Source organism: Theropithecus gelada, chromosome 10, assembly GCF_003255815.1.
Source record: "Theropithecus gelada isolate Dixy chromosome 10, Tgel_1.0, whole genome shotgun sequence".
NCBI classification, from domain to species: Eukaryota; Metazoa; Chordata; class Mammalia; order Primates; family Cercopithecidae; genus Theropithecus; species Theropithecus gelada.
The window spans coordinates 79,220,908-79,245,321 of record NC_037678.1 but is presented as its reverse complement, the minus strand read 5'-3'; the positions used below and the strand labels follow the sequence as shown (position 1 = coordinate 79,245,321).

Sequence of the window (24,414 nt, the reverse complement as noted above, 5' to 3'; positions counted from 1 at the left end):
ATGGATCAGGAAGGCAGAGGGCTCCAGGGGGAGAATAAAGTGACCTAATAGGTCAGATCAAATAATTGAAATTTTGAAGAACTTGATAATATTCTGAAGTCTGACAGTAAATGGAAAAAAGAAAAGAAAGGCAATTAGAAATCTAATCTAATCCTAATCACCTCCCAAAGACCCCATCTCCAAGTGCCATCACGTTGGTGATAAGGGCTTCAACATGTGAATTTTGAGAGGATTTAAATATTTAGTCTATAACATATAGGCTTAACAGTTTCCTATACCTATAATTTTAGAAGAAAAATATCACTATCATCATTTGAAAAAAGTAAGAATAGTTGAAAAATAGCCTTGTATAACACAAAGTTTGGAAAATGATAGCATATAATTTAAAAAATAATTATCTTATCTTTTAAAATAGTTCTTAGTCAAGTCTGCTCATTATCTCCATTGCTGAATTTGTACAGATTACCAATGACCTATATTCATTTGCTTAAATTTCCAAGGCCTGATTTTTACTACACTCTTGAACCGATTGGTTTTGCTTAGTATTGCATTTTGAATGTTAAACCTGAGAACCAGTGTTGTTTTCATGATTCTTTTAGCAAATGGTTTGTTACTAGGACATGCTAAAAATAATAGTTTAGAATATAAAATATGTTTTTAAATGTTGCAAATAGATTTAAGAGAACAGTAATCTATTTTAAACTGAACTTTCAGAAATTAATATATTTTAAAATATGATTAGAGATTTAATGTTACATTTTTTATATCTTTCTTTCTTTTTTGTTTTTGAGATGGAGTCTTTATCTGTCTTCCAGGCTGGAGTGCAGTGGTGTGATCTTGGCTCACTGCAACTTCCGCCTCCCAGGTTCAAACGATTCTCCTGCCTCAGACTCCTGAGTAGCTGGGACTACAGGCACCTGCCACCAAGCCTGGTTAATTTTTTTTTTGTTTGTATTTTTAGTAGAGATAGGGTTTCACCATGTTGGTCAGGCTGGTCTTGAATTCCTGACCTCGTGATCCACCCGCCTTGGCCTCCCACAGTGCTGTGATTACAGGTATGAGCCACCGTGCCTGGCCAATTTTTTATACATTTCAATGAGCAAACATATATTTAATTATAGAACAATATTACTTAAAATAGTTACTAAAGCTATTATGACTTAGTATTAAAGATTGTTTTTTGAAATAGGTTTGTCCACTGTCTGTTACATTAACAGTGTTTGCCATTTTTATGTGCTTTTTTGCTATCCAAATTGTTGAGGAATAATTTTGCTAAATGATAAAGTGGTATAATCTTATTTATTAAAAATACTTAGCAAGACTACACCCTTATAAAGATAAATACGTTTTATGTCAATGTATTATCTATTGATACTTTTATGTATTTTACAATTAAATTGCCGTCAGTGGTAACATTTTGTTGTTGTTGTTGGCCTAGAAAACTACCACTACTATTCTAGCGCTAACCCTAGGGTACACTTTTATGCTAAGATTATTGATCCAGGTATGCAGGTGGGAGTCAGCTTCCATTTGACTGGAATGTGGAGGCCTCTAAACCCAAGCCGCATGTTAAGTTACAGTTTCCTTAAGATGCTTGTTTTACTCTCTCCAGGTGATGATGCCAGGGAGGCTGTTAAACATGGCTTGAATGGGATCTTGGTGTCGAATCATGGGGCTCGACAACTCGATGGGGTGCCAGCCACTGTGAGTTTTGGCAAACGCTGCAATTTCCTTTTGGAGTTCCCATTTCCATCACTGTGTTACTATCTCTATGTCTGCCTCCTCTTTGTGTGTAGTTTGTGTGATCAGTCAAGGTGAAATACGTGCAAATATGTGAGATCTTGGATTTTAAGTTTAGTGGCACATAACTACCCAAATTAACAAATATATTTATGTTTAATTAGCTCAGTGCATTTATTTGTAACCTATGAAAGTCTCTGTTAAATAATAAAGACATTTGTGGGCAAGGATTATTCTGGAATTCACAGATACACCAATAAGTACGTAAACGAATGTGAAAGAAAGGATTACGCCATGAATGTCCATAGACATGAACTAGCAGAGAATTGTGGGAATTCAAAGGCTGTGGTAGAATCTGAGATCATTGGTACAACTGAGACAAGAAATCAGGAGGAGGGACATATTGGAATTTCCTGTGGGGTGGCGGTTGAAAAGCTGCAGAGAAACGGTGACGAGTTGGGAAAAGGAGAAAAAAAGCTTAGGCCCAGGCAAGGGGAAGTGAGCTGTAAATAGGCTACTCGCTGGGTTGTGAACCACCTTGGCTGCATATTGGAATCATCTGGGAACTTTAAAGACTCCTGATCTCCTCCCCAGGTCTATTTATCAGAATCTCTGGTTGGGGCTTGGGAGTGTATAGGCGCTAGTATTTTTTAAAAGATATCAGGAGATTCCAACGTGCATCTTTGGTTTTTATGCACTGGAGTAGGCAAATCAGAGTCCAAAATCTAGGTATAAAAGTGAATCAAACTGGCCTGAAAGGTGTGGGACTGAGTGGAACTGTATTGAAGAGCAGTTAGAACCTGAAGATCCTAAAACCATGAAAACCAACAGACACTTAGAGCAGATTTTAAGATCAGGGACTGGGAGTCCAGAAATGGATGCAAAGCCATGGAGATGGACACATTTCCTGGGGTGGATTTTATGGATCCGTGATCCAGAATGGGGGCCAGGAGCCATTGGTGGGGTGCTATCAAGCGGATTCCCTTACGTGCTGTCCACTTGTGGGGATTTGGCCAAGCCTCTTGTAGATGGGGCAATGATGTTGCAGATACTTTTTGCTTCTGCTCTGGCCCCATGTGGCCCCCTCTTTGCAGTGTGATAAGCCTAAGTGTAAAATGGCAAAGAGTGAGATGTGCTCAGGAATACTAAATAATCCATCTTGTTTGCAGTGTCTGATGCTGTAACCGCCCAACCGGCTCTCCTTGTCCACCGTATAGACAGAGCCAATTTATCAAGACAGGGGAATTGCAATAGAGGAAGAGTTTAATTCATGCAGAGCCAGCTGTACTGGGAGCCTGGAGTTTTATTATTACTAAGATCAGTCTCTCTGAAAACCTGAGGTTCCGGGTTTCTAAGGATAATTTGGTGGGGAGGGAGTCGGAAAGTGGGGAGTGCTGATTGGTCAGGTCGGAGATAAAATCACAGACAGTCGAATTGTCCTTTTGCTCTGAGTCAGTTCTTCGTTGGAGGCCACAACACCAGATGAGCCAGTTTATCAGTCTGGGTGGTGCCAACTGATCCAGGTACAGGGTCTGCAAAATATCTCAGGCATTGATTTTCGGTTTTACAATGGTGATGCTATCCCCAGGAGCAATTTGGGGAGGTTCAGAATCTTGCAGCCTACAGCTGCATGACTCCTAAACCATAATTTCTATTCTTGTGACTAATTTGTTAGTCCTGCAAAGGCAGCCTAGTCACCAGGCAGGCAGGGAGTTTGCTTTGGGAAAGGGCTGTTACCATCTTTGTTTCAAAATTAAAGTATGAACTAAGTTTCTCCCAAAGTTAGTTTGGCCTACACTCAGGAATGAACAAGGAAAGCTTGGCAGTTAGAATCAAGATGGAATCAGTTAGGTGAGGTCTCTTTCACTGACATAATTTTCTCAGTTATAAGTTTTGCAAAGGCGGTTTCAGGGGGAGTGGGAGAGTTCTGGGAAATACATCTGCCTGGATAGATAAGGAAGGAGATCCTTGACTATTATGAGTCATTGGGTGTGCACTAGAAGAGCCTTGGCTTAGCAGCAATGAGTCTTATAAAGTGGATTTTGTCATGACAAGAAGCAGAAAGGCCAATGAGGTGGCCTTTACAATTACCATAGCCAAGGAAAGAGAGAAGGAGGGCCTGAACTGCAGAGGGACAGAGGGAATTGCTTTCTGCTCCCTACCTTGGTTTCCTCATCTTTTAAAATTTAAACCTTTAAACTGTAATGTTTTATAATGTGATTTACATAGGCAAAGTAACTAGCATCATATAACAAAACTTTATATATCTAAATATATTTACTAAATATATATATATATATATTTCCTATCTATCTATCTATCTATCTATCTATCTATCTATCTATCTATCTATCTATCTATCTATCTATCTATATTTACTAGGTAATGTGGGTCAACTTTCCAGACTACCACCTCTCTCAGAACTGGATTCTTATATAAATATTTTCCCTTTTATCAGAACCCTTCAGTGGTAGTTATTATATAGATTGTTGGAATTGAGATGACCATTTGAATTTATCCACACAACCAGAAGAAGAGTAGAACAAATACTTTAGTCAACTAGTAGTGGTCTGTTGTTTCATTGAACTAGCAGGTTGATTTAGTGACATTCATAGACCAATTGTGTGGCTGTGATGGCGGAGTAAATGATGGCAGGGAATATTGGGTGTGCATATTGCACTGAGTTTTTCCTAAAGCACTAATGGTAGGAACCAAGCAAGTCTTTGTACATTGTAGGATTATACAGTCAAGTGGTGGCTCACGCCTGTAATCCCAGCACTTTGGGAGCCCAAGGCAAGGGGATCACTCGAGGCTAGGATTTCAAGAGCAGCCTGGCCAATGTGTGAAACCCCGTCTCTACTAAAAATGCAAAAATTAGCTGGGCATGGTGGTGTACACCTGTAATCCCAGCTGCTTGAGAGGCTGAGGCAGGAGAATTGCTTGAACCAGGGAGGTGGAGGTTTCAGTGAGCCAAGATCCATGCCACTGCACTCAAACCTGGGCGACAGAGTGAGGCTCTGTCTCAAAAAACAAAACAAACACACAAAAGATGAAAAGTAATGAAACCGGAAGTTGTCAGCTCTTTGCAACTCAGTTTTGCTCCCAGAGACACACCATTTTAGGTGATATTAAATGTTGGCTGCAGGTAAACAGAGGTGGAAAGTGAAGACCTCCTCCTTGTAGGGTGGAGAGGTTGGTCACAGCAGAAGGCTTTTTCTCAGATTTATGACTCACCTGTGTATGGATATGCAGACTTAGTGGGTGGGCCAAATTGTTTTCTAAAAATAAAATATAAATCTACTGAAATAAAATCTAACTAGATTTTAAGGGAAAAATAGCCAAATGGTGTTGCTTGTTTCCCTCTCACTGAGAGAATATGGACATATCTAGAAGGGTCTTTGAGTTGTGTTCCCTGAGACTGTTTTTTAAAAAACAATAACTGAACCTAAGACCTGGAACTATAAAAATTCTGGAAGATAACATTGGAAAAACCCTTCTAGACACTGGCTTAGGGAAGGATTTCATGACCAAGAACCCAAAAGCAAATGCAATAAAAACAAAGAGAAGTAGCTGGGAGTTAATTAAACTAAAGAGCTTTTTGCACAGCAAAATGAACAGTCAGCAGAGTAAACAGACAATCCACGGAATAGGAGAAAATCTTCACAATCTATACATCAGATAAAAAACTAATATACAGAATCTACAATGAACTCGAACAAATAAGAAAAAACAAACAATTTGATCAACAAGTGGCTAAGAACATGAATAGACAATTCTCAAAAGAAGATATACAAATGGCCAACAAACATAGGAAAAAATGCTCAACATGACTAATGATCAGGGAAATGCAAATCAAAACCACAATGCGATACCACCTTACTCCTGCAAGAATGACCATAATCAGAAAATCAAAAAACAGTAGATGTTGGTGTGGATGCAGTGATTAGAGAATACTTCTACACTGCTGGTGGGAATGTAAACTAGTACAGACACTATGGAAAACCACGCGGAGATTCCTTAAAGAACTAAAAGTAGAGCTACCATTTGATCCAGCAATCCCACTACTGGATATCTACCCAGAGGAAAATAAGTCATTATTCGAAAAAGATACTTGCGCAGGCCTGTTTATAGAAGCACAATTCACAATTGCAAAATCGTGGAACCAACCCACATGCCCATCAATCAATGACTGGACAAAGAAACCGTGGTACATATATATGATGGAATACTACTCAGTCATAAAAGGAATGAATTAACAGCATTTGCAGTGACCTGGATGACATTGGAGACTATTATTCTAAGTGAAGTAACTCAGGAATGGAAAACATCGTATGTTCTCACTGATATGTGGGAGCTAAGCTATGAGGTCGCAAAGGCATAAGAATGATATAATGGACATTGGGGACTTGGGGGAAAGAGTGGGGGAGTGGGCAAGGGATAAAAGACAACAAATATGGTGCAGTGTATACTGCTCAGGTGATGGATGCACCAAAATCTCAAAAATCACTATTAAAGAACTTACTCATGTAACCAAATACCACCTGTACCCCAATAACTTATGGAAAACAAAATAAAAAATTAAAATTAAAAACAAAACAAACAAAAACCAATAACCAGCTTGGTGCGGTGGCTCATGCCTGTAATCCCGGCACTTTGGGTGGCCGAGGTGGGCAGATCACCTGAGGTCAGGAGTTTGAGACAAGTCTGGCCAACATGGTGAAACTCTGCTTCTACTAAAAATACAAAAATTAGCCAGGTGTGGTAGCGGGCACCTGTAATCCCAGCTACTTGGGAGGCTGAGGCAGGAGAATTACTTGAACCTGGGAGACGGGGGTTGCAGTGAGCCAAGATTGCACCATTGTACTTACTCCAGCCTGGGCAGCAAGAGCAAGACTCCATCTCGAAAACAAAACAAAACAAACCATAACCCTCTTCTTTGCATGTCATATACATAAGAGGGATGCTTGCTTGAGTTTTGCCTCACACTTTAGAGCAAATTTGAGGCTCATAATGATGAGAGAAATGTGAGAAAGGATTCGGTGTATGGCACAGTACAAAGTTCTCTCAGTGTGTGGGTTTTGCGGTGAGTGACAAAAGGCTTGGAGGAGGCTGTGGTGTCCAGGTCTCAGTACTTGCACAGAAGAACTTGCTGTACTGCAGATTTTGTTATGTCATAAGTCAGAGCCACGGAGGCAGCATGATGTCATGGGAAGAGCACTGAAATGGAGTCTTGTCTCACCTTTCTTAGGGGATAAGAGCTAGGTGAGTAAGTCACTGAGACTTTTAGCCCAAACATCTTCACAGTATTGCGTTACTTACAAAAAGAAAGTGGACAACAATATGAATTCTACATTTCTGCTAGGTTGGTGCAAAAGTCATTTCACCATTACTTTTAATGGCAAAAACTGCAATTACTTTTGCACCAGGCTAATAGAAATCACAGAATTTGCTTATATGGAGAAATACTTATTATCACTAGGAGTCCTAGAACAGTAATTTAACTTCAGTTCATCTTAATATGTTGCTTCTGAGAAGAGTTGTCAGGCCTCTGCTACACCCCAGAAAAACTAAAAAATAAGATCGTATTAAAAATACACTTGTCACCTCATGGTTATAATGTGATCCAGATTGGCTTTGAAGTAATTAGAGAATAACAGGATGGAATACAATTGAGTTCTAAAATACATAGCATTAGATCTTCTCAAATTAAGATTCTCTGGAATATTTGAATCCTAAGAGCATTTTCTTTTCAATTTTGCATTTTCATTTTGATGCTATCTGGACACAAACTACTTCAAGCTTAGAAATATGACTTTCTTTCACAGTGAAAGTTATCAACAGCAAAACATTTTTATAGAATAAGCATTTGGGTTGTTAAGTTCTTGGGGATGTTCTGTGAAGTACTACAAGGGATTTAAATTTTCTTCTAAACAGTCCATGCAATTCTATCTTGGAGAAACATTTAATGTATCAGCTGGCTTTTGCTGCATAACCAGTCACTCTGAAACTTACTGGATAAATCACCATCATCATTACTACAATCTACAATTTTGTGGGTTGGCAATTTGTGTTGAGATCTGCTGAGTGTTTCTCTGGTCTTGGCTGGACTCAGTCACATGTGTCCGTGGCCAGCTACTAGGCCTACTAGGAGGCTGTCATAGGATGAGCTCTGCAGGGATGGCTCTGCATTGTCTCACATCTTCCAGCATTCTCATGAAGTGGCAGGTCTCCTAGAGAGTGAGTGTAAGCATGCAAGGCCTCCTGAGATCTAGGCTTGGAATGGGCATCCTGTCACTTCTCATATTCCACTGGTGAAAGTAAATCACAAGTTCAATTCGGATCTAAGGTGTGGGGGAACAGAACCCTCCTTCCTTTCCCTCTCTCCCATAATGTTGCAAGGAAATGAAGAAGAGGAAATCATTGTAGCCATTTTTGCAGTTGCAAACAATCAGCAAAATGTATACAGACCAGTGATTTTGTAAGTGTGCTTAGGTTATGGGCAGTGACTTGGACTCTGTCTCCTTTGCGTTTAACTAAGCACCTCTGGTTCCATCTGCTTTTATTTACTTTAAACTATTTTGATTTGAACAAAGGTTTCCATACCTAAAATGTCAGAAATCGAGAGTATAACAATGGATGCAATAGAGGATGGAAAGGTGAGAGCTCCTTGCCGGTAGAAGTTGTGTTTGGGGGAGGGGTTGGGGAAGTAAGTTGTGCAGGGAGCATTCTGGAAGAGTGTGACTCGAACACAAATGAGAAAGAGGATTCTCTTTGCGAGTCAGATCCCTGTGGGTTTCTTTCTACATCCCCTACTCTGCCTGACATTAGTGCCTTAAATATACCAGGTCCTTTATAAAGTGTTTGATAAAACAGCGAATAGAGGGACGAATGAGTAACAGTATACAGGGATCTTACCATATTTTCCTGGAGATTAACTCCAGTGGAGTTAAGCCCACAATTAGTTGCCCGAAGAAGCACTAAGGAAAAAGCTAAAATGAATGATCTCACAGATGTATAGAAAGCTGAAAAGAGGGAAACATAAACAGGGCCATAACATAGTGAGTCTGTCTACTGTATTTATTTATCTAATCTGTTTGATCAGAATTATTTTGTGTAATATACACCTAGTAAAACTGCAGCTATTGAAAGAAAAAGGGGAGGATTGAAATGCCTAGCAATAGATGGAACATTGTTGTTCACAGACACATGAAACACCAATCTGGGCTCTGTTTTTTAACCCAGGATTCGCATTTTTAAGTATCTTTATTAGTTTACTTTTAGGCCAGGGTAGGCATTGGAAATTACCTAAACACACTTGATTTGACTGACTTTGAAAATGTGTATTGAACCCAAGCTAGCTAATATTTTTCTTTGGTTCTGGTTTCAAATGGGGAAATATGCTTAATTATAGCTTGCATCATCGCTTGGAAATTGTAGCATTTATATGTTGATGTAACTTGCCTGAATGCAAAAAGAGGACTATGTATAGGAAAAGGGACATATGTAAATAGATCCAAAGCATGTTTGGCGAGGCTGAAAAGCCAAAAGGAAAAGAGGAAAATCACATTACGTGCCAAACATTTAGGGGCCACATGCCAAGAGTTACCTTCACTTCCTTCCAATCTGTAGCCCTATTTGGTCTTCAGCCTCATATATAAAACTCTCTTTAAGTTTAGCCTCTAAAATTTTAGGGTAGAAATGGGATAACCTTTGAGTGATTTCAGCACAATTATTTCTGGAAAAGGTGGACTTGAGTGTATGGCAGCTTCTTCAGCATACATTTAAAATAGGAACTATACTAATTTAGATTTTTACATTTTGGGATGAATGTGGGTGATTTCTACAGATTTCAATCTCTAGCTCACCTTGTAAATTGTTTTCATTCTCAAATGCAGATTCACATTAAAGTAGCCGATTGTATTAGTTAGCTACTGCCATGTGACACTATAAAATGAACAATCCCAAACTCAGTGATTTAAATCAGCAATCACTTATTTCCATGAAAGTTTGTGTTGACTAGTGTCTACCGATCTAGGCTTGGTACTAGCTAGGTGGCTGGTATCCAGTTGTCAGCTCCAGCTGGGCTTGGCTGTGCTGGCTCTGCTTCCTGAATATTTATCCTGGGGCCAAAGATGAGGGGGAAATAATACCTGGTGGATGGTCTTCTCATGGCAAATGACAAGGTGCAAAAAAGTAAGTGGGAATACATGAGGTTGCTTAAGGCCTATGCTCAGAAATGACATTCTGCCAGCTCTGCTCACATGTTATCGGCCAAAGTGGCCAAGGCTAAAGCGCAGGCAAGTGCATTTTGATGCCAACCTATGTCCATCATCACCAATTGCCAATCAAGACCAAGATCTTCATGGTGCAAGTGGTCATATTCCTTAAAAGCAAGAAAAATGTTTTCACAGATTGTTCTTTAATATACAGCTGGATGCAAAATATGTTGGATGACAAAATAAGAGACTAAGTTGTTTTATTATTAGTTGCGTTTGCATTTTATACACCGCTTGCACTATTATCTGAGCATGAATTTTAACAATTGACTTGCAATGAATAATTTATGTCAATAAAATACTTCATTTACTTTTATACATTTTATAATCCCAGCACTTTGGGAGGCTGAGGCAGGCAGATCACTTGAGGTCAGGAGTTCGAGATCAGTCTGGCCAACATGATGAAACCCCATCTCTACTAAAAATACAAAAATTAGCCAGGCACGGTGGTGGGCACCTGTATTTCTAGCTACTTGGGAGACTGAGGCAGGAGAATCACTTGAACTCTCAATATGGAGGCTGCAGTGAGCCGAGATCATGAAACTGCACTCCAGCCTGGGTGACAGAGCAAGACCCTGTCTCAAAAATGAACAAAAAAAAGTTATGGAAGATCAAGTGTTTTATGTTTATAATTTTTTGATGACAATCTTTGAATATAAGAAACAGAAAAAAAGAAAACCTTGCACTTTAAAATAAAAATAAGCTACTCATTTCCAAATTTAGTTGGTGTTTTAGTTACTAGCATTTGTACCTCTCTTCTTTCAGGAGGAAATAATTTTACCGTTGACCCCAAACCTACTTGGCTTCTTTCACTCTAAGCCCTAGCTGGATGTGTCCGTGGTTTTTGGAGGTGGAGTTGAATAACAATTCAGTGTTAATAGAGTGACATTATTGAACTTTTCTTTCCCCAGATTGATGTTCTGCCAGAAATTGTGGAGGCCGTGGAAGGGAAGGTGGAAGTCTTCCTGGACGGGGGTGTGCGGAAAGGCACTGATGTTCTAAAAGCTCTGGCTCTTGGCGCCAAGGCTGTGTTTGTGGGGAGACCAATCATTTGGGGCTTAGCTTTCCAGGTAATTGGACAAAGAAATAAATATATAAAATAGACAATTTGACAGTAAAACAAATGAATAAAACAAGTCAGACTGATTTACACAATAGTTCTGTATTTTTTCACTCGGTTAGGGGGAGAAAGGTGTTCAAGATGTCCTTGAGATACTAAAGGAAGAATTCCGGTTGGCCATGGCTTTGAGTGGTAAGACTCATTCTTGTTTACAATTTTCTTTTCTTTTATGATCTGTAAGTCAGGGTCCTTGGTGGAGAGAAGTGAATTTGAAAGAGAAGAGTGTGGGATCATTGAGTATATTAAATTTGACGTTGACTCCATATCTACAGTTTTGAGGAGCTCTGCATGTGCATAGTCTCTAGTAATTACTTAACCTCTATATTTCACAGCTTTATTAGGAATATTTTGGTGAGTACGACTACTTAAAGGTGGTTGCAACATCATACTCTTCCTCATCTCATAACACATGAACACATACATCTACCTGGATAGTCAACAGCTCCCTTTGGATATCTAAGTGGCATCCCAAACTCTTACCTGTCCAAAACTAAGCTGCTAACATTCCACATTAAACCTGCTCCACCTGCAGTTTCTCCATCAGTTCATGTTAATCCCATAGTTTCAGTTGCTGAGTCCAAAAATCTTCAGTCATTCTTGCCTCTTCTTTTCTGTCACACCTTCTTACTCACAGGGGCTCGATCTTCAAAATATAATCAGATTCTGACCTCCCTGTCATCTCTACTGCCACCGCCCTGGCTGGAGCCATCATTGTGTCTCATCCCATGGACATTGCGAGTGGGCAGGTCTATCCTCCTGTACCTCCCCTCTCCCAGTCTATTCTGATCATGGCAGCCAGAATGGTTCTTTTAAACATTAATTGAGATCATCTTACTTTTCTGATCAGAAAACCCCCAAAGGCTCCTGGTTTACTCAGAGTAAATGCCAAAGTCCTTGTAGTGGTTTACAAGGCCTCTTATGGTTTGACTCCCGTCATCTTTCTGATCCCAACTTCTAATAATGTCACCCTTACTTATTCTACCCATGTGACATTTGCCTCCATGATGTCCCTTGACTGTGTGAGATATGTTTTAGCCTTGGGGTATTTGCAACGATTGTTCCCTCTGCCTGGATGCTCTTCCTCCAGATAGTTACATGAAAAACTTCCTCTCATCTTTCGTGTGTTCATATAAATTACACTTTCTTAAAGGTGCCTATCCTGATTACTGTGTTTAACATAGCAATTTACCCTCCACCGATCTATTCAACGTTCAGTTTTCTTTTCCAGTTTTATTTCATGCTTTTTCCATAGCACCTATTGTCTCCTATATATCATCTATCATAGAATTTCCTTTTAAAATTATATGTGTTATATATTGTCTGCTTCCCCTTTAGAACAGAAGATGCATGAGGCAGTGTGCTTTGTTGTCTTGACTGCAGTATTTTCAGTGCATAGAGCAGTGCCTGGCACACAAACGATACATATTTGCTGAAAGAATGAATAAATAAATAAATAAATAAGCATTAAAATATTACTAGTGACTATTTCAAATTTGGCTCAGAAAGAACCTGTAGCTAGAAAGAATGGCCAGGAGTTAATTATCAGCTACCCCATGTTTGAAGGCAAAGAGGATTTCCTTTTCTGTAATCCATATGATCTGGATTGTCCCCATAGATAGAACTCCCCAGATAAATGGTCTACTCGCTACTGTACTCAGTCTGCAGACAGAGCCTCAACAAGAAGAATGCCATTCTGTGAATCCTCACTACGCATTTTAATTTGCTACAGACATATCCTAAAAGAGAGCTTTCAGTCACTGACTCTCTATTAAATGTGGCAGAAAGAATATACTCTTTGTGTTAATAAAAATATGTGCCAGTCATTTTGTGTTAAGGACTGTTTAGGTAATAAAAAATGGTCTCATGCCACATAAGATTTGGCAAGCCTACCTTGAATCATAAACCTTACATTTGTCAAATTTTACATTCCTTGGGAAAACGATTACCTGCCTGATTATTATTGCATTCAGTTCATATTAAATGTATGCATTATTTTTTCAGGGTGCCAGAATGTGAAAGTCATCGACAAGACATTGGTGAGGAAAAATCCTTTGGCCGTTTCCAAGATCTGACAGTGCACAATATTTTCCCATCTGTATTATTTTTTTTTCAGCATGTATTACTTGACAAAGAGACACTGTGCAGAGGGTGACCACAGTCTGTAATTCCCCACTTCAATACAAAGGGTGTCGTTCTTTTCCAACAAAATAGCAATCCCTTTTAGTTCATTGCTTTTGACTTTTCAATGGGTGTCCTAGGAACCTTTTAGAAAGAAATGGACTTTCATCCTGGAAATATATTAACTGTTAAAAAGAAAACATTGAAAATGTGTTTAGACAACGTCATTCTCTGGCAGGCTAAAGTGCTGTATCCTTTAGTAAAATTGGAGGTAGCAAACACTAAGGTGAAAAGATAATGATCTCATTGTTTATTAACCTGTATTCTGTTTAGATGTCTTTAAAACAGTGGTTCTTAAATTGTAAGCTCAGGTTCAAAGCATTGGAAATGCCTAATTGACAACATTGAGAAGGTAGCCCTGGATATAATTGGAATGGATGGCAGTAACTGGTGATACTTCTTTGAATGCAGCTTTCCAATCACATCTTTAGTGTCTGAATATATCCAAATGTTTTAGGATATATGTTACTTCTTAATCAGAGAGAAATAAAGCATTTTTTGGGAAGGATATATCTAGTCCATTTGTAACAATATGAAATTTTAATTTTATTTTCTGAGCCCTAATTATCTCGTTTCCTTTCTGCATACCTCATTGGTTCTCCTGTACCTCCTACTTCCCTTTCTTTACTCTTTTGATTCTTTACCATTGATAGCCATGTGCAAGGGTTGCTACATAATGTGTGAGGACTATGCCACATTAAAATGGGGCCCCTTGTTCAAAAAGCAAGACAAAAACCTTTTCCTTCCTTCCACAGTTTTTCTCTTAAGCTGTCATGGAGACGTTTGCTGTTTCATGTCATGCTTCCTTGGGATTGGGGATACCCACATGGCAAGTAGTAGAGCCTTCCAGGTGCCTGGGGTATTGCCTTGTAACTTGCCTTGATCCTACCTGTGCCCATGCCCAGAACCCTGCTGGGACTGAAGGACAAAAATACTAAGCAGAATGCCTGAGCCAGCAACCAAGAACTCACTTAGCAGACATGGGGAGGTGGCAGGAGATGGAACAATGTATGATGCTAGGTTCTCAGTGTCCCCAGCACAAGTTCCATTGTTGCATCATGCTTCACTTATAAAACACAAATTGAATGATTACATTATTAAGTATTTCAAGCCAATAACCACAGAGCATCAAGCCCTAAGCCCGAGTCCCTTTTCTGAGCATGGAGCCCTGTCCACCGCACTAGGAGCACACCCATGAAGCCCTGATCACGTGACTTTTAGATTCATTCCCAAACCAAGTATTTGACAAATTGGAGGTGAACTAGGTAGCCAAAGTAATTTTGAAGTTGGTTTTTCATCATCTCTCTGGTCGTTCAACCACTGTGAGGTACTGAATGAAACAATTCAGAGAATCACCACCTGAAAATATAATTATTATATTATGTTTTATTATTTTTATTATGCTTTATTATTCCCAGAACTCTTTCTCTCTCCCTTTCTCCTTCTAAATGCTAGGACATTCCTAAATATTAGCATGAACACACAAAAAACTGTTTTCTGAAATTATATACCATTCTGGTAAAAAATAATCACTTAACTTTATGAAAAAGAAAAGTTATCCCTTAAGTTTTTCGCAAAATACACAGAATAAATATTTCTATCATATCATGTCATTGTTTTATGCTTTTCCAATTAATATTAATCAATGAATAAGTGTATAATAAGCACCTCTGATTCCCTCAACAGATTCAAAATGCCTTCTCTGTTGGCACAGAATTTCCAGTTTGACTGCATCACACTGTGTGGTTGTGTGGGCGCTTGCTTAAAAGTTGATAACTTCCCAGAAAATAGAGATCTCCAAGTAGTGTTTTATGTAAGGTTTATGCAAGTAACGGTGACAATGGGGATTACTTGTCTTAATTCGTGAGTTTCTCGTAATTTTTAAGATTCCCTGAGCCACAATAACTCCTTGAATGTAGATTTTCGTTTATATTTTCAAAGTTGGAATATATCTGAATGCTTTTTGTTTGATAATTTTTTCATAATCGAAGATATACAGCTGTTTGCTTTTACTTTTTTTTTTAATGAGTGATATGGACCCAATTGTAACAGTGCTGAAATAAAAAGTGTCTAATGGTTAAAAGAGGAATGGTGTGTGTTGGTTGTACAATCCCTTTCAAGAGTTTTGAAACTTAGGCTTGATAGATAGAGTTCTTTGAGGAAGCCAACAAAGTCCTCTCTTCTAGGTTTCTTGAAATATGTTGGGGGGAGGGGTAACAGGGCTTCATAAGGGCCGCCTCTGCCTTTCATGTATGTTATTTTATGTCTATAGTGCTCTAGAGCAGTTTCTCAAGCTTTAATAGTGCATCAGAATCAACTTCAGGACTTCAGGGCTCGTTGAAACAGGTTGCTGCGCCCCATACCATGGATTCTGTTGCAGCCATCTAAGTGAGCCAGCTATTGGGTATGGGTTCCAGGCAGGGAGGGCAAGCCTCACCTTAAAAGGCCAGCTGTTCCTTAGCCAATTGACACTTTTTCATTAAATTTTATTTCTTATTGACATATGAAATTCATACAGCGAGGTGTGTAAGGTGCTGAAACCTGAGTGTATCAGTGTCTACACTTTACATTTACACCCATATGCCTACCTCCCCGATCAAAATATAGAACATTTCCATCATCTCCAAACGTACTCCTTCCACCAGAGATAAACCTATGCTGATTTCCATTGCCATTGATTGATTTTCACTGGCCTTACCCTTTACATAAGTGGAACCATGCAGTGTGCACTTTTGTGTTTAGTTTCTTTTGCTTGGCATACGTGAAGTCCATTCATGTTGCTGAGTGTATCAGCACTTAGTTCTGATTATTGCTCTGTAGTAATTCATTGTAGGAATGTACCACAGTTTATCTATCTCTTCTCCTTTTCTGCTGGAAGTTGATTCTAACTGATTTTTGCAAAAATGCAAATTCACTGTTATTTTATAATTTTTCAAGAAACGCAAGACATTTAGATTTTTATGTAAAAAATTTTAAATGTTGGACAATATTTAACATTTTGAACACTGAGCAGGTCGTGTTAAACATGGACATGGCCCACAAGCCACAAGTCTCAACCCTGAAACATTTTTTTCCTCACAGATGTTTTCCTCATGGCTGAAATCACTCTTACGCCCTGACACAAAATCATGCCTGAGACCTGTAGCAGTGATGGGTGCCTGCCAACAGAAATTGCCAGAATCTCCTTTGTTTAAGCTTATTTATATTCAGCTACCTGGAAGAATGTGGGTGTGAAATAAACTTTCTTCTCTTTACGATGCTCGGGAAACCCAGGTTCCCAGGTCTGTAGGAATGAATTGAATGGTATTGATGCTTCTTAGCGTGATGTTTGCAGACTGCATTTGGGTCATTGCTGTGTTATTCATTTGCTTGTTTATCTTGCCAAAACACTGGCGTTTGTGAAACAGCTTTAGAGGGCTGTGGTGGATTAGGAAAGCATGAAAGGAAGTTGTGGCTTGTTCTCAAACAGAGAGAAAAGACTTTTCTCTTCATTGTAAAATTCATAACTTATTTACTGTCTGATGGACTATGTTGTATGTCAGTTGCATAGCAACAAAATAAAGTTTGTCTGTTTAGGAAAGTCCAAATATTTCTTTTAACATAAAGACGGAGGATGCTTTCTGAACTTATATTTGCCTCAGCGTGCATTCTGTCACAAGCCAATTATAGAACAACATCAGGATGAGAGTTTATTTTAGGTAATGTAAATGTTAGCCCAAATGATAGAAGGCTATTATTATATGTTTATGTGATGGGAAATCTCATCTATTCTAAAAGATGCAATTTCCTGTCCTTACCCAAATCAAACTTGAGCAATAGGTGTCTTCTTTCCTCTCTAATGTGGTTGCCTATTGTTGAAGGAAATAAAAAGATACTTTTTTATTTTAAATCCAGTTATCTATTTGCTTCTCCACTGACACTTTTCTGCTCTTAGATAATGAGTATAAGTTCTATTGAAAGTTTTCCAGGACCTTCTAAAAATTAAGAATTGTGTTACCCTGAATGATGCCAAAAGAAGAACTGGAATTCAAGTGAGCAATAGGCTTGATTTTGTTCCTTTGATTTAGCATCACGGGGGAGAAGAGCCTTGCTTGGTTTCTATCTTTTCTGGTTAGATCATCTGTCTTTAACGCTCATTTATTTTCAATTACAGTCAACATCCTGAGTCTGTTTCTAACAGTGGAATCTTCCTATTGATAGAGTCTTTTATGGTAAGATTCTTTACATTGTATATTAGAGCTTTCTTACTAAACTTACTCGATGAAGATCAAGACTAACCTGCTCAAAAGCACTGGATTAGAATCCTGAGAATCTGAATGATTAGCAATGTGAACTGTTATTTAATCTGAGGACCCTCAGATGCTCAGCTGAGAAATCAGGCTGGCAGCATTTGCTTACCTCTCCGGGTCATTACGAACATAGCATGGTGAAATATGTGAGAATTTATCATGAACTGTAAATCAACAGTCAAAGGAAAATATTATTTTATATTAATATTTTAATAATGATTATTATCAGGAAAGAGAATAAAAGACATCCCAAAAAGTCTTTTATTTTATAGCATTTATTTAGAGAAAAGTTAAATATTTTACAGAGTAAAATAAACATCACCAAAGATTTTACCACAGAGAGATAACTGTTATTTATATTGGGTGAATATCATCTCAGACTTTGCTGTGTGTGAATAATCAGTAGCAACTGGAAAGATAGAAGTGGTTTTGAAGTCACCTTTGCAAAAATTATAACAATGAGAAAATTATGACAGTGAAAAAGACCTGATCTAATCAACTTCCATCTTACCTTTAACCTCCTAACTGTCCATGGTCATTCCTGGGCTTGGGCTAACATTGGGAATATTTAGTTTATAGTTTAAATGATAACAGCCCTTCTTAAAAACTAAACAGCCCTTGTAAAGCTAATGAAGGATCACCACGTTAGGAGGATGAGAGGAGCCTAAATTCTGCTAAGATGTAGGCCTAAATGATGATCAGCCTTTATTCTGGGGCTGGGGGTCACAAAATTTGGAACTTCCCCAATTACTCCTGAAGATAACATCACCATTGTATACCCTAAGATTGGCCTTTTGAGATGTCTTTTCAGGCTTTGGCATTTCTGAGGACTGGGCGGCCCCACACTGATCCATGACTCTTGACTCAGCTGGTCCTGTGGCCCCCACCCAGAAGCAGACTCAGTGCACAAGGACCATTTTCCACAGTCCTATGATTACATCCTTAGCCAGTCAGCATTACCCATTCCCCAGCCTGCCAAACTACCCTTGAAAAATCCTAGCCTCTGGATTTTCAAGGAAGTTGATTTGAATAATAATAAAGCTCTGGTCTCCTGTTTAGATGGCTCTATGTGTATTAAACTCTTTTTGTATTGCCAATTTGTGTATTGAAAATTTGGCTCCATCTGTACAGTGGGCAAAATGAACCTCTTGGATGGTTACAGCTTTACTAAAATAGGCCTATACAATAAATGTTATATTTAAGTAAGATATTCAATTTATTTTTACATGAATTTGTAGAAGGAAACGTAAAGTTGGAAACATTTAAAATTAAGGTAATTTTTTTCAAAAAGAGATATTGTAGATTAAGAATGCCTGCACAATGTATTTGGAAAATTATGAAAACTTAAAAGATTAAAGTAATTTTTGATTTATGGCATACACATGTTTTAATTTTAGCACCAGTTAACTCGTTAGTAATTAGTAATGACATGAAGTAATTAGTCTCTTACATCTACTCTCCTTTTTTCCTCTTCTCTTCCCCTTTAGTGTATATATATATGTGTGTGTGTATATATATATGTGTGTGTGTATATATATATGTGTGTGTGTGTGTGTGTGCATATATATATACTTTTTTTTATTTTTGAGATGAAGTCTCACTCTGTCATCCAGGCTGGAGTACAGTGGTATGATCTTGGCTCACTATAACTTCCATGTCCCGAGTTCAAGTGATATTCCTGCCTCAGCCTCCTGAGTAGCTGAGATTACAGACATGTACCACCATGTCCAGCTAATTTTTGTATTTTTAGTAGAGGAGTTTTACCATGTTGGCCAGTCTGGTCTCGAACTCCTAACCTTAGGTGATCCCTCCACCTCGGCCTCCCAAAGTGCTGAGATTACAGGAATGAGCCACCGCACCTGGCCATTAATATATTATTTTTAAATTATCAAAGTATAAATCATTGTCTTCTCTATCACTGATTTCCAAAATTGTTTAATACTGGTTTTCATTTAAATGGGCTTGGTACTTATAATTCTCAGAGCTTCTCCATTCTCTGGTTCTTAACTTTGATTCACCTCTTGGTTCCCTAGATTTCATTGGCCAACTGTAATTTCAAAAATAGCTGGTGTTCCTTCAGTTTGTGCATGTTTAAAAATCTACTTGATGTTTTTGTATTTTAACGACACCATGGATAGGGATACTACTTTGGGGTCACGTTTTCTGTTTGTAGACATTTTGGATTGCTTTCTGGCATTGAATTTTATGTGAAGAAACAAAAACTGGCTTACTCTTTTGCTCGTGATGTTTTAACATAATCTCCCCACATCCACTTCCCAAACCCAATGTCTAAAAATTATTTCTTTATCTTTGAATTTCAATGACTTAAGCTAAGTTAAAGCTAAATGTCACATGACTTACCATTGTGACGCAGAGCTATGCCTAACCCATTGTATTTTATTTTAAATTTGAATATACAAAAAACAACCAGCATAAGTCTCATATCAATTATTGACATTTATTTTTACAACATTGTTCTCGCTTTTTTATGTTATCCTTACCAACCACATTATAATGACATTAACAGCAATGGTTATCATATTATAAATTATTGAACATTTTTTCCTTGACAACAAACTTCCTTAGAGGTTTTTGTTATCCAGACCAGTGCTGTCTGGTGAATGTGCTATAATGATGAAAATGTTACTTGCACTGCCAATATAGGAGCCATCAGTTACATGTGGCTATTGGGTGCTTGAAATGTGTCTAGTTTCAAATGCTTCTTTTTATTTAATTTTAATTAATTTAAATTTAAGTAGTCATATGTGCCTAGTGGGTGTGTATTGAATAGCACAGATCTAGATGTTATGAATAAAATTTGGTACTGGGGAAACTTAATCTAATAGACTCAAGACTACTTTAAGTTGACGAGCCCTGCTACATGATTATCCTGGGGAAGTCATATAAAGTCTTTTTAATGTAGCTTTCCAATTAAAAAAATAAAATTTTACCCTTATGGTAAACATATAAACTGCAATGATAAATGTAATACAATTTATGTTATTCTGTATAGCATGTAAATTAATTGCAATAACAAATGTAATAAAATTGTAAAATTATTTGGATAAATGCTATATTTATCTAAAGCTGCTTTGTGGAATTATTTTTGGCTTGTTTTTCTTATTAATCTTTCCATTCAGTTTACCATTACCTTGTTGGTAAGGATAACCTAGAAAAACACAATAATGTTGTCTAAAGTTTAGAGTTCATGGCACAGCCCAGCTATTGAATGGACAAACTTGAGAAATCTCAAGTCAAACTTGACAAATCTTGAGAAAATAATCTTGAATGTTACATTTCATCCTTTAGGTGGAATAGCAATATAGCTAATCAGTAAGATGTAATGACAAGTAGTGATACGGTTTCAAACAGTAAAAATAATGCACTTGTAATATTTGGCATGTAATGTAATGACTTATATCTTGGAAATCTGGAAAGAATGAACAAAACATTTAGATATAATGAATATTTCCAGCAGAGTGGATGAAACCCTGTATCCTAAACAGCAAACTGGCACCAATAAGAAGTCTTTCTCAAGAAATGTTGGCATCTCCTTGACATAAGAGCACAGGTTTCTTTATCATATGAACAAATAGCATTGCCAAAGTCAATAACATATTTCAGCTCTGAGTTTTCTTTATTTTTTAATATTATGTTATTTAGTTTTATTATTAATGTGCAAACCACTCAGTTTTTAAAAAATATTCTGAATAATAGTAGACGATAGCTATCCCATATACAAAAATATAGTTTTGATTTGAATTTTGTTTCATTTTGTAATCCCTTTAAGCATTTATCCTTGGTGTTAAAAACAATCCAATTACACTCTTTTAGTTATTTTAAAATGTGCAATTAAGTTATTATCGACTATAGTCATCCTGTTGTGCTATCAAATACTAGGTCTTATTCATTTTTTCTACTCTTTTGGTACCCATGACACATTCCCAACTGCCCTTGCATCCCCTACTACCCCTCCCAGCCTCTGGTACACAATGTTCTATGCTCTATGTCCATGAGTTCAATTGTTTTCATTTTTACATCCCACAGATACATGAGAACATGTAATGCTCATCTTTCTGTGCCTGGCTATTTCACTTAACATAATGATCCTCCAGTCCTATCCATGTTGTTCCAAATGACAGGATCTCATTGTTTTTAAGGTTGCACAGTACTCCATTGTATATATGTACCACATTTTCTTTATCCATCCATCTGTTGATGGACACTTCGGTTGCTTCCAAATCTTGGCTATTGTGAACAGTGCAGCAACAAACCTGGGAGTGCAGCTATCTCTTCGATGTACTGGTTTCCTTTCTTTTGGGTATATACCTGTATTAGTCCGTTTTCACGCTGCTGATAAAGACATACCTGAGACTTGGCGATTTACAAAAGAGAGAGGTTTAATTGGACTTACAGTTCCACGTGGCTGGGGAAGCCTCACACTCATGGCGGAAAGCAAGGAGGAGCAAGTCATGTTTTATGTGGATGGCACAGGCAAAGAGGGAGATTGGGCAGGGAAACTCCCCCTTATAATACTGTCAGATTTCATGAGACTTACTGGGCTATCATGAGAACAGCATGGGAAAGACCCACCACCATGATTAAATTGCCCCCTACTGGGTCCCTCTCACAACATGTGGGAATTCAAGATGAGATTTGGGTGGGGACACAGTCAAACCATATCAATACCCAACAGAGGGGTTGGTTTGAATTTTAGTTTGAACATTATTTGATACTATAACCATACTATCTAGTTGAAATACTAAAGAGCAATATCTTTCAAGTTTTTTTTTTTGAGAATTTCTGAATAATAGTAATTTTATATAATATGTGTCATGGTGTGAACATCCCTGTTTTAAGTAGTAATATCTTGGTTTTAATACACCACAAAAGTAGTCAGGAAGAAACTCTTTTTAAAAATTCTTCAATTATTTGACTTAATAAAGCTAACATTCACTGTTTCCAAGATTCCCAGCCACATATATGACTAAATAAATAAATAAATAAGCACCACCACCACCAACTGGACAAAACCACAAAAAATATTGGAAGGCTCAGAAATTAGTAAAATGTGAATCTATCAAAAAATTTAGTTTATGCAGTTATTATAAATTCATCATTATGGGCAGGGCAGTGTATTAGAAAGCCAGAATCCACAACTTGAAAAGGTAATCACTGACGCAACTGTTGTGTCTACATAACTGCATAAACAATTTGCCTACTTTCCACTGAGTTAATCTGATACGTTGTTGTCATGTAAACACAATCTAAATGAAATACACAGATTTTCCCCCAAAATCTTATTTTAGCTAAATTTTTCTTGGCTCATCTTATTCCAGGTCTGTTAACAATTTATCCAGAATTATTTGTTTGGCTTTGAACTCTTTTGCCATCTCTTGTCCATCCTTTATTGGGCAGGCAAATGATGGAGAAAATGATGCAAGTGCAAGCAAATAAACACATAAAGAAAGTCTGCAGAAAGCAGAGCACTCCCCACAGTTTTGGGCCTTTCTCTGGAAGGGAGTGGTTAAAAGGACATGGGAGGTTAATGTCCAACTGCCTCCCCATTGGAGAGATGTCTTTTTTCCAGAAGTTCAGGAATGAGAATCTCTCCCTCCTCTACTAAACGTCCTCTTTGTTAACACTCCTACTTCCAAAATTCTTCAAGGCTTCAGGTTAATAAAATAACAACATATATTTTAAATGTTAAGTAAAATTATATATGATGAATCAATTACAACTATTCAGTCTCTAGTTGTTTTCACAAATATTTACATTCCTATTGCTTATTCAAACCTTCCTGACGATGAAGGTTTACATGATCCTCTAATGTCTTCTACCTTGCCCAATAGAAGGGGAAATGAGAGATGATACAGCTGCAACAAAAATAACAACAAAATAGGACTCACATCCTGCAAGAATCTAACTCTCCTATCAATTATAATTTATTTTATGTACTCCTGACCATTCTGTCTTTTTGACTCTTGTTCAGGAATAAAGCATAAATCAGGTATTCTTAGTAGTCTATTCAATATAAAAGCCAACATTATTTTCCAGTCTAGATTCATTTGAAACTCAGAAATATTGGCCCATATCAGAAAATGTTCATAATCAGAATTTGTCTACACTATTAAAGCATTTACTAAAATCAATAATTATGCCTGTCCTCTGCTATCGCGTGATAGGATGTCAATTGTTAAAGCAATATACTATTTTTTAAAACTTGTAGGCAGGTTCATATAGAGAGTGACAGGAAAGTTTGCAAGGGTGGAAGTTTTTGGACACAACCTATAATTTTCTAGAGGTTGTCCAGATGCCATTAGATATTTCTCTGAGCACTGAGGTCATTCCCTGATGAGTACTGGAGTAAGAGCTGCCTTCCAAGTCTTTGGACTCCTGACAAAGAGCTCTTCCTGTCAGGGCACATTGCTTTCTGCTCTGCACTTTGGTAACAGAAACACAGCGTCTGGAACAATAGAAAGACCATCCTTCAGTGGCGGTCTGTCTGCTTATGTGGCATTGCCTCCAATTCTGGCCACACTGAAAGCTTTCAGGGGTGAGAAAGCATGTGGGAAAGATGCCTGGAAATCAAGTCATGCTTGTAGAATGCATCCTAGTCTTGGGGTGGACATGTGATGATCTTTACTTCCTTACATGCTCTTAAGTAGACATATGAGTAAACTTAATGTCCTAAGAACGGAAGAAGCATCAATATAGAAAAAAGACGAGGAAATAGTGCTAGAAACTAGACTGTCATTTTCATGAAGGGAGGAAATGTATCTTTTTTGCTGTCTTACCAATACCTTGCATA

General features: G+C 37.8%; 1 protein-coding gene across 1 annotated transcript in view; it reads left to right on the top strand.

Moving 5' to 3' along the window:
• Positions 1 to 13,820, top strand: part of HAO1 (hydroxyacid oxidase 1) — a 60,578-nt gene extending 46,758 nt beyond the window's left edge. The window contains exons 5-8 of the mRNA XM_025399802.1: positions 1,613 to 1,704; positions 10,928 to 11,086; positions 11,199 to 11,268; positions 13,138 to 13,820. Coding sequence (XP_025255587.1) covers positions 1,613 to 1,704; positions 10,928 to 11,086; positions 11,199 to 11,268; positions 13,138 to 13,208 — 392 coding nt within the window. The 3' untranslated portion in view covers positions 13,209 to 13,820. The remainder of the gene's footprint in view (positions 1 to 1,612; positions 1,705 to 10,927; positions 11,087 to 11,198; positions 11,269 to 13,137) is intronic.
• The last annotated feature ends 10,594 nt before the right edge of the window (positions 13,821 to 24,414 follow it).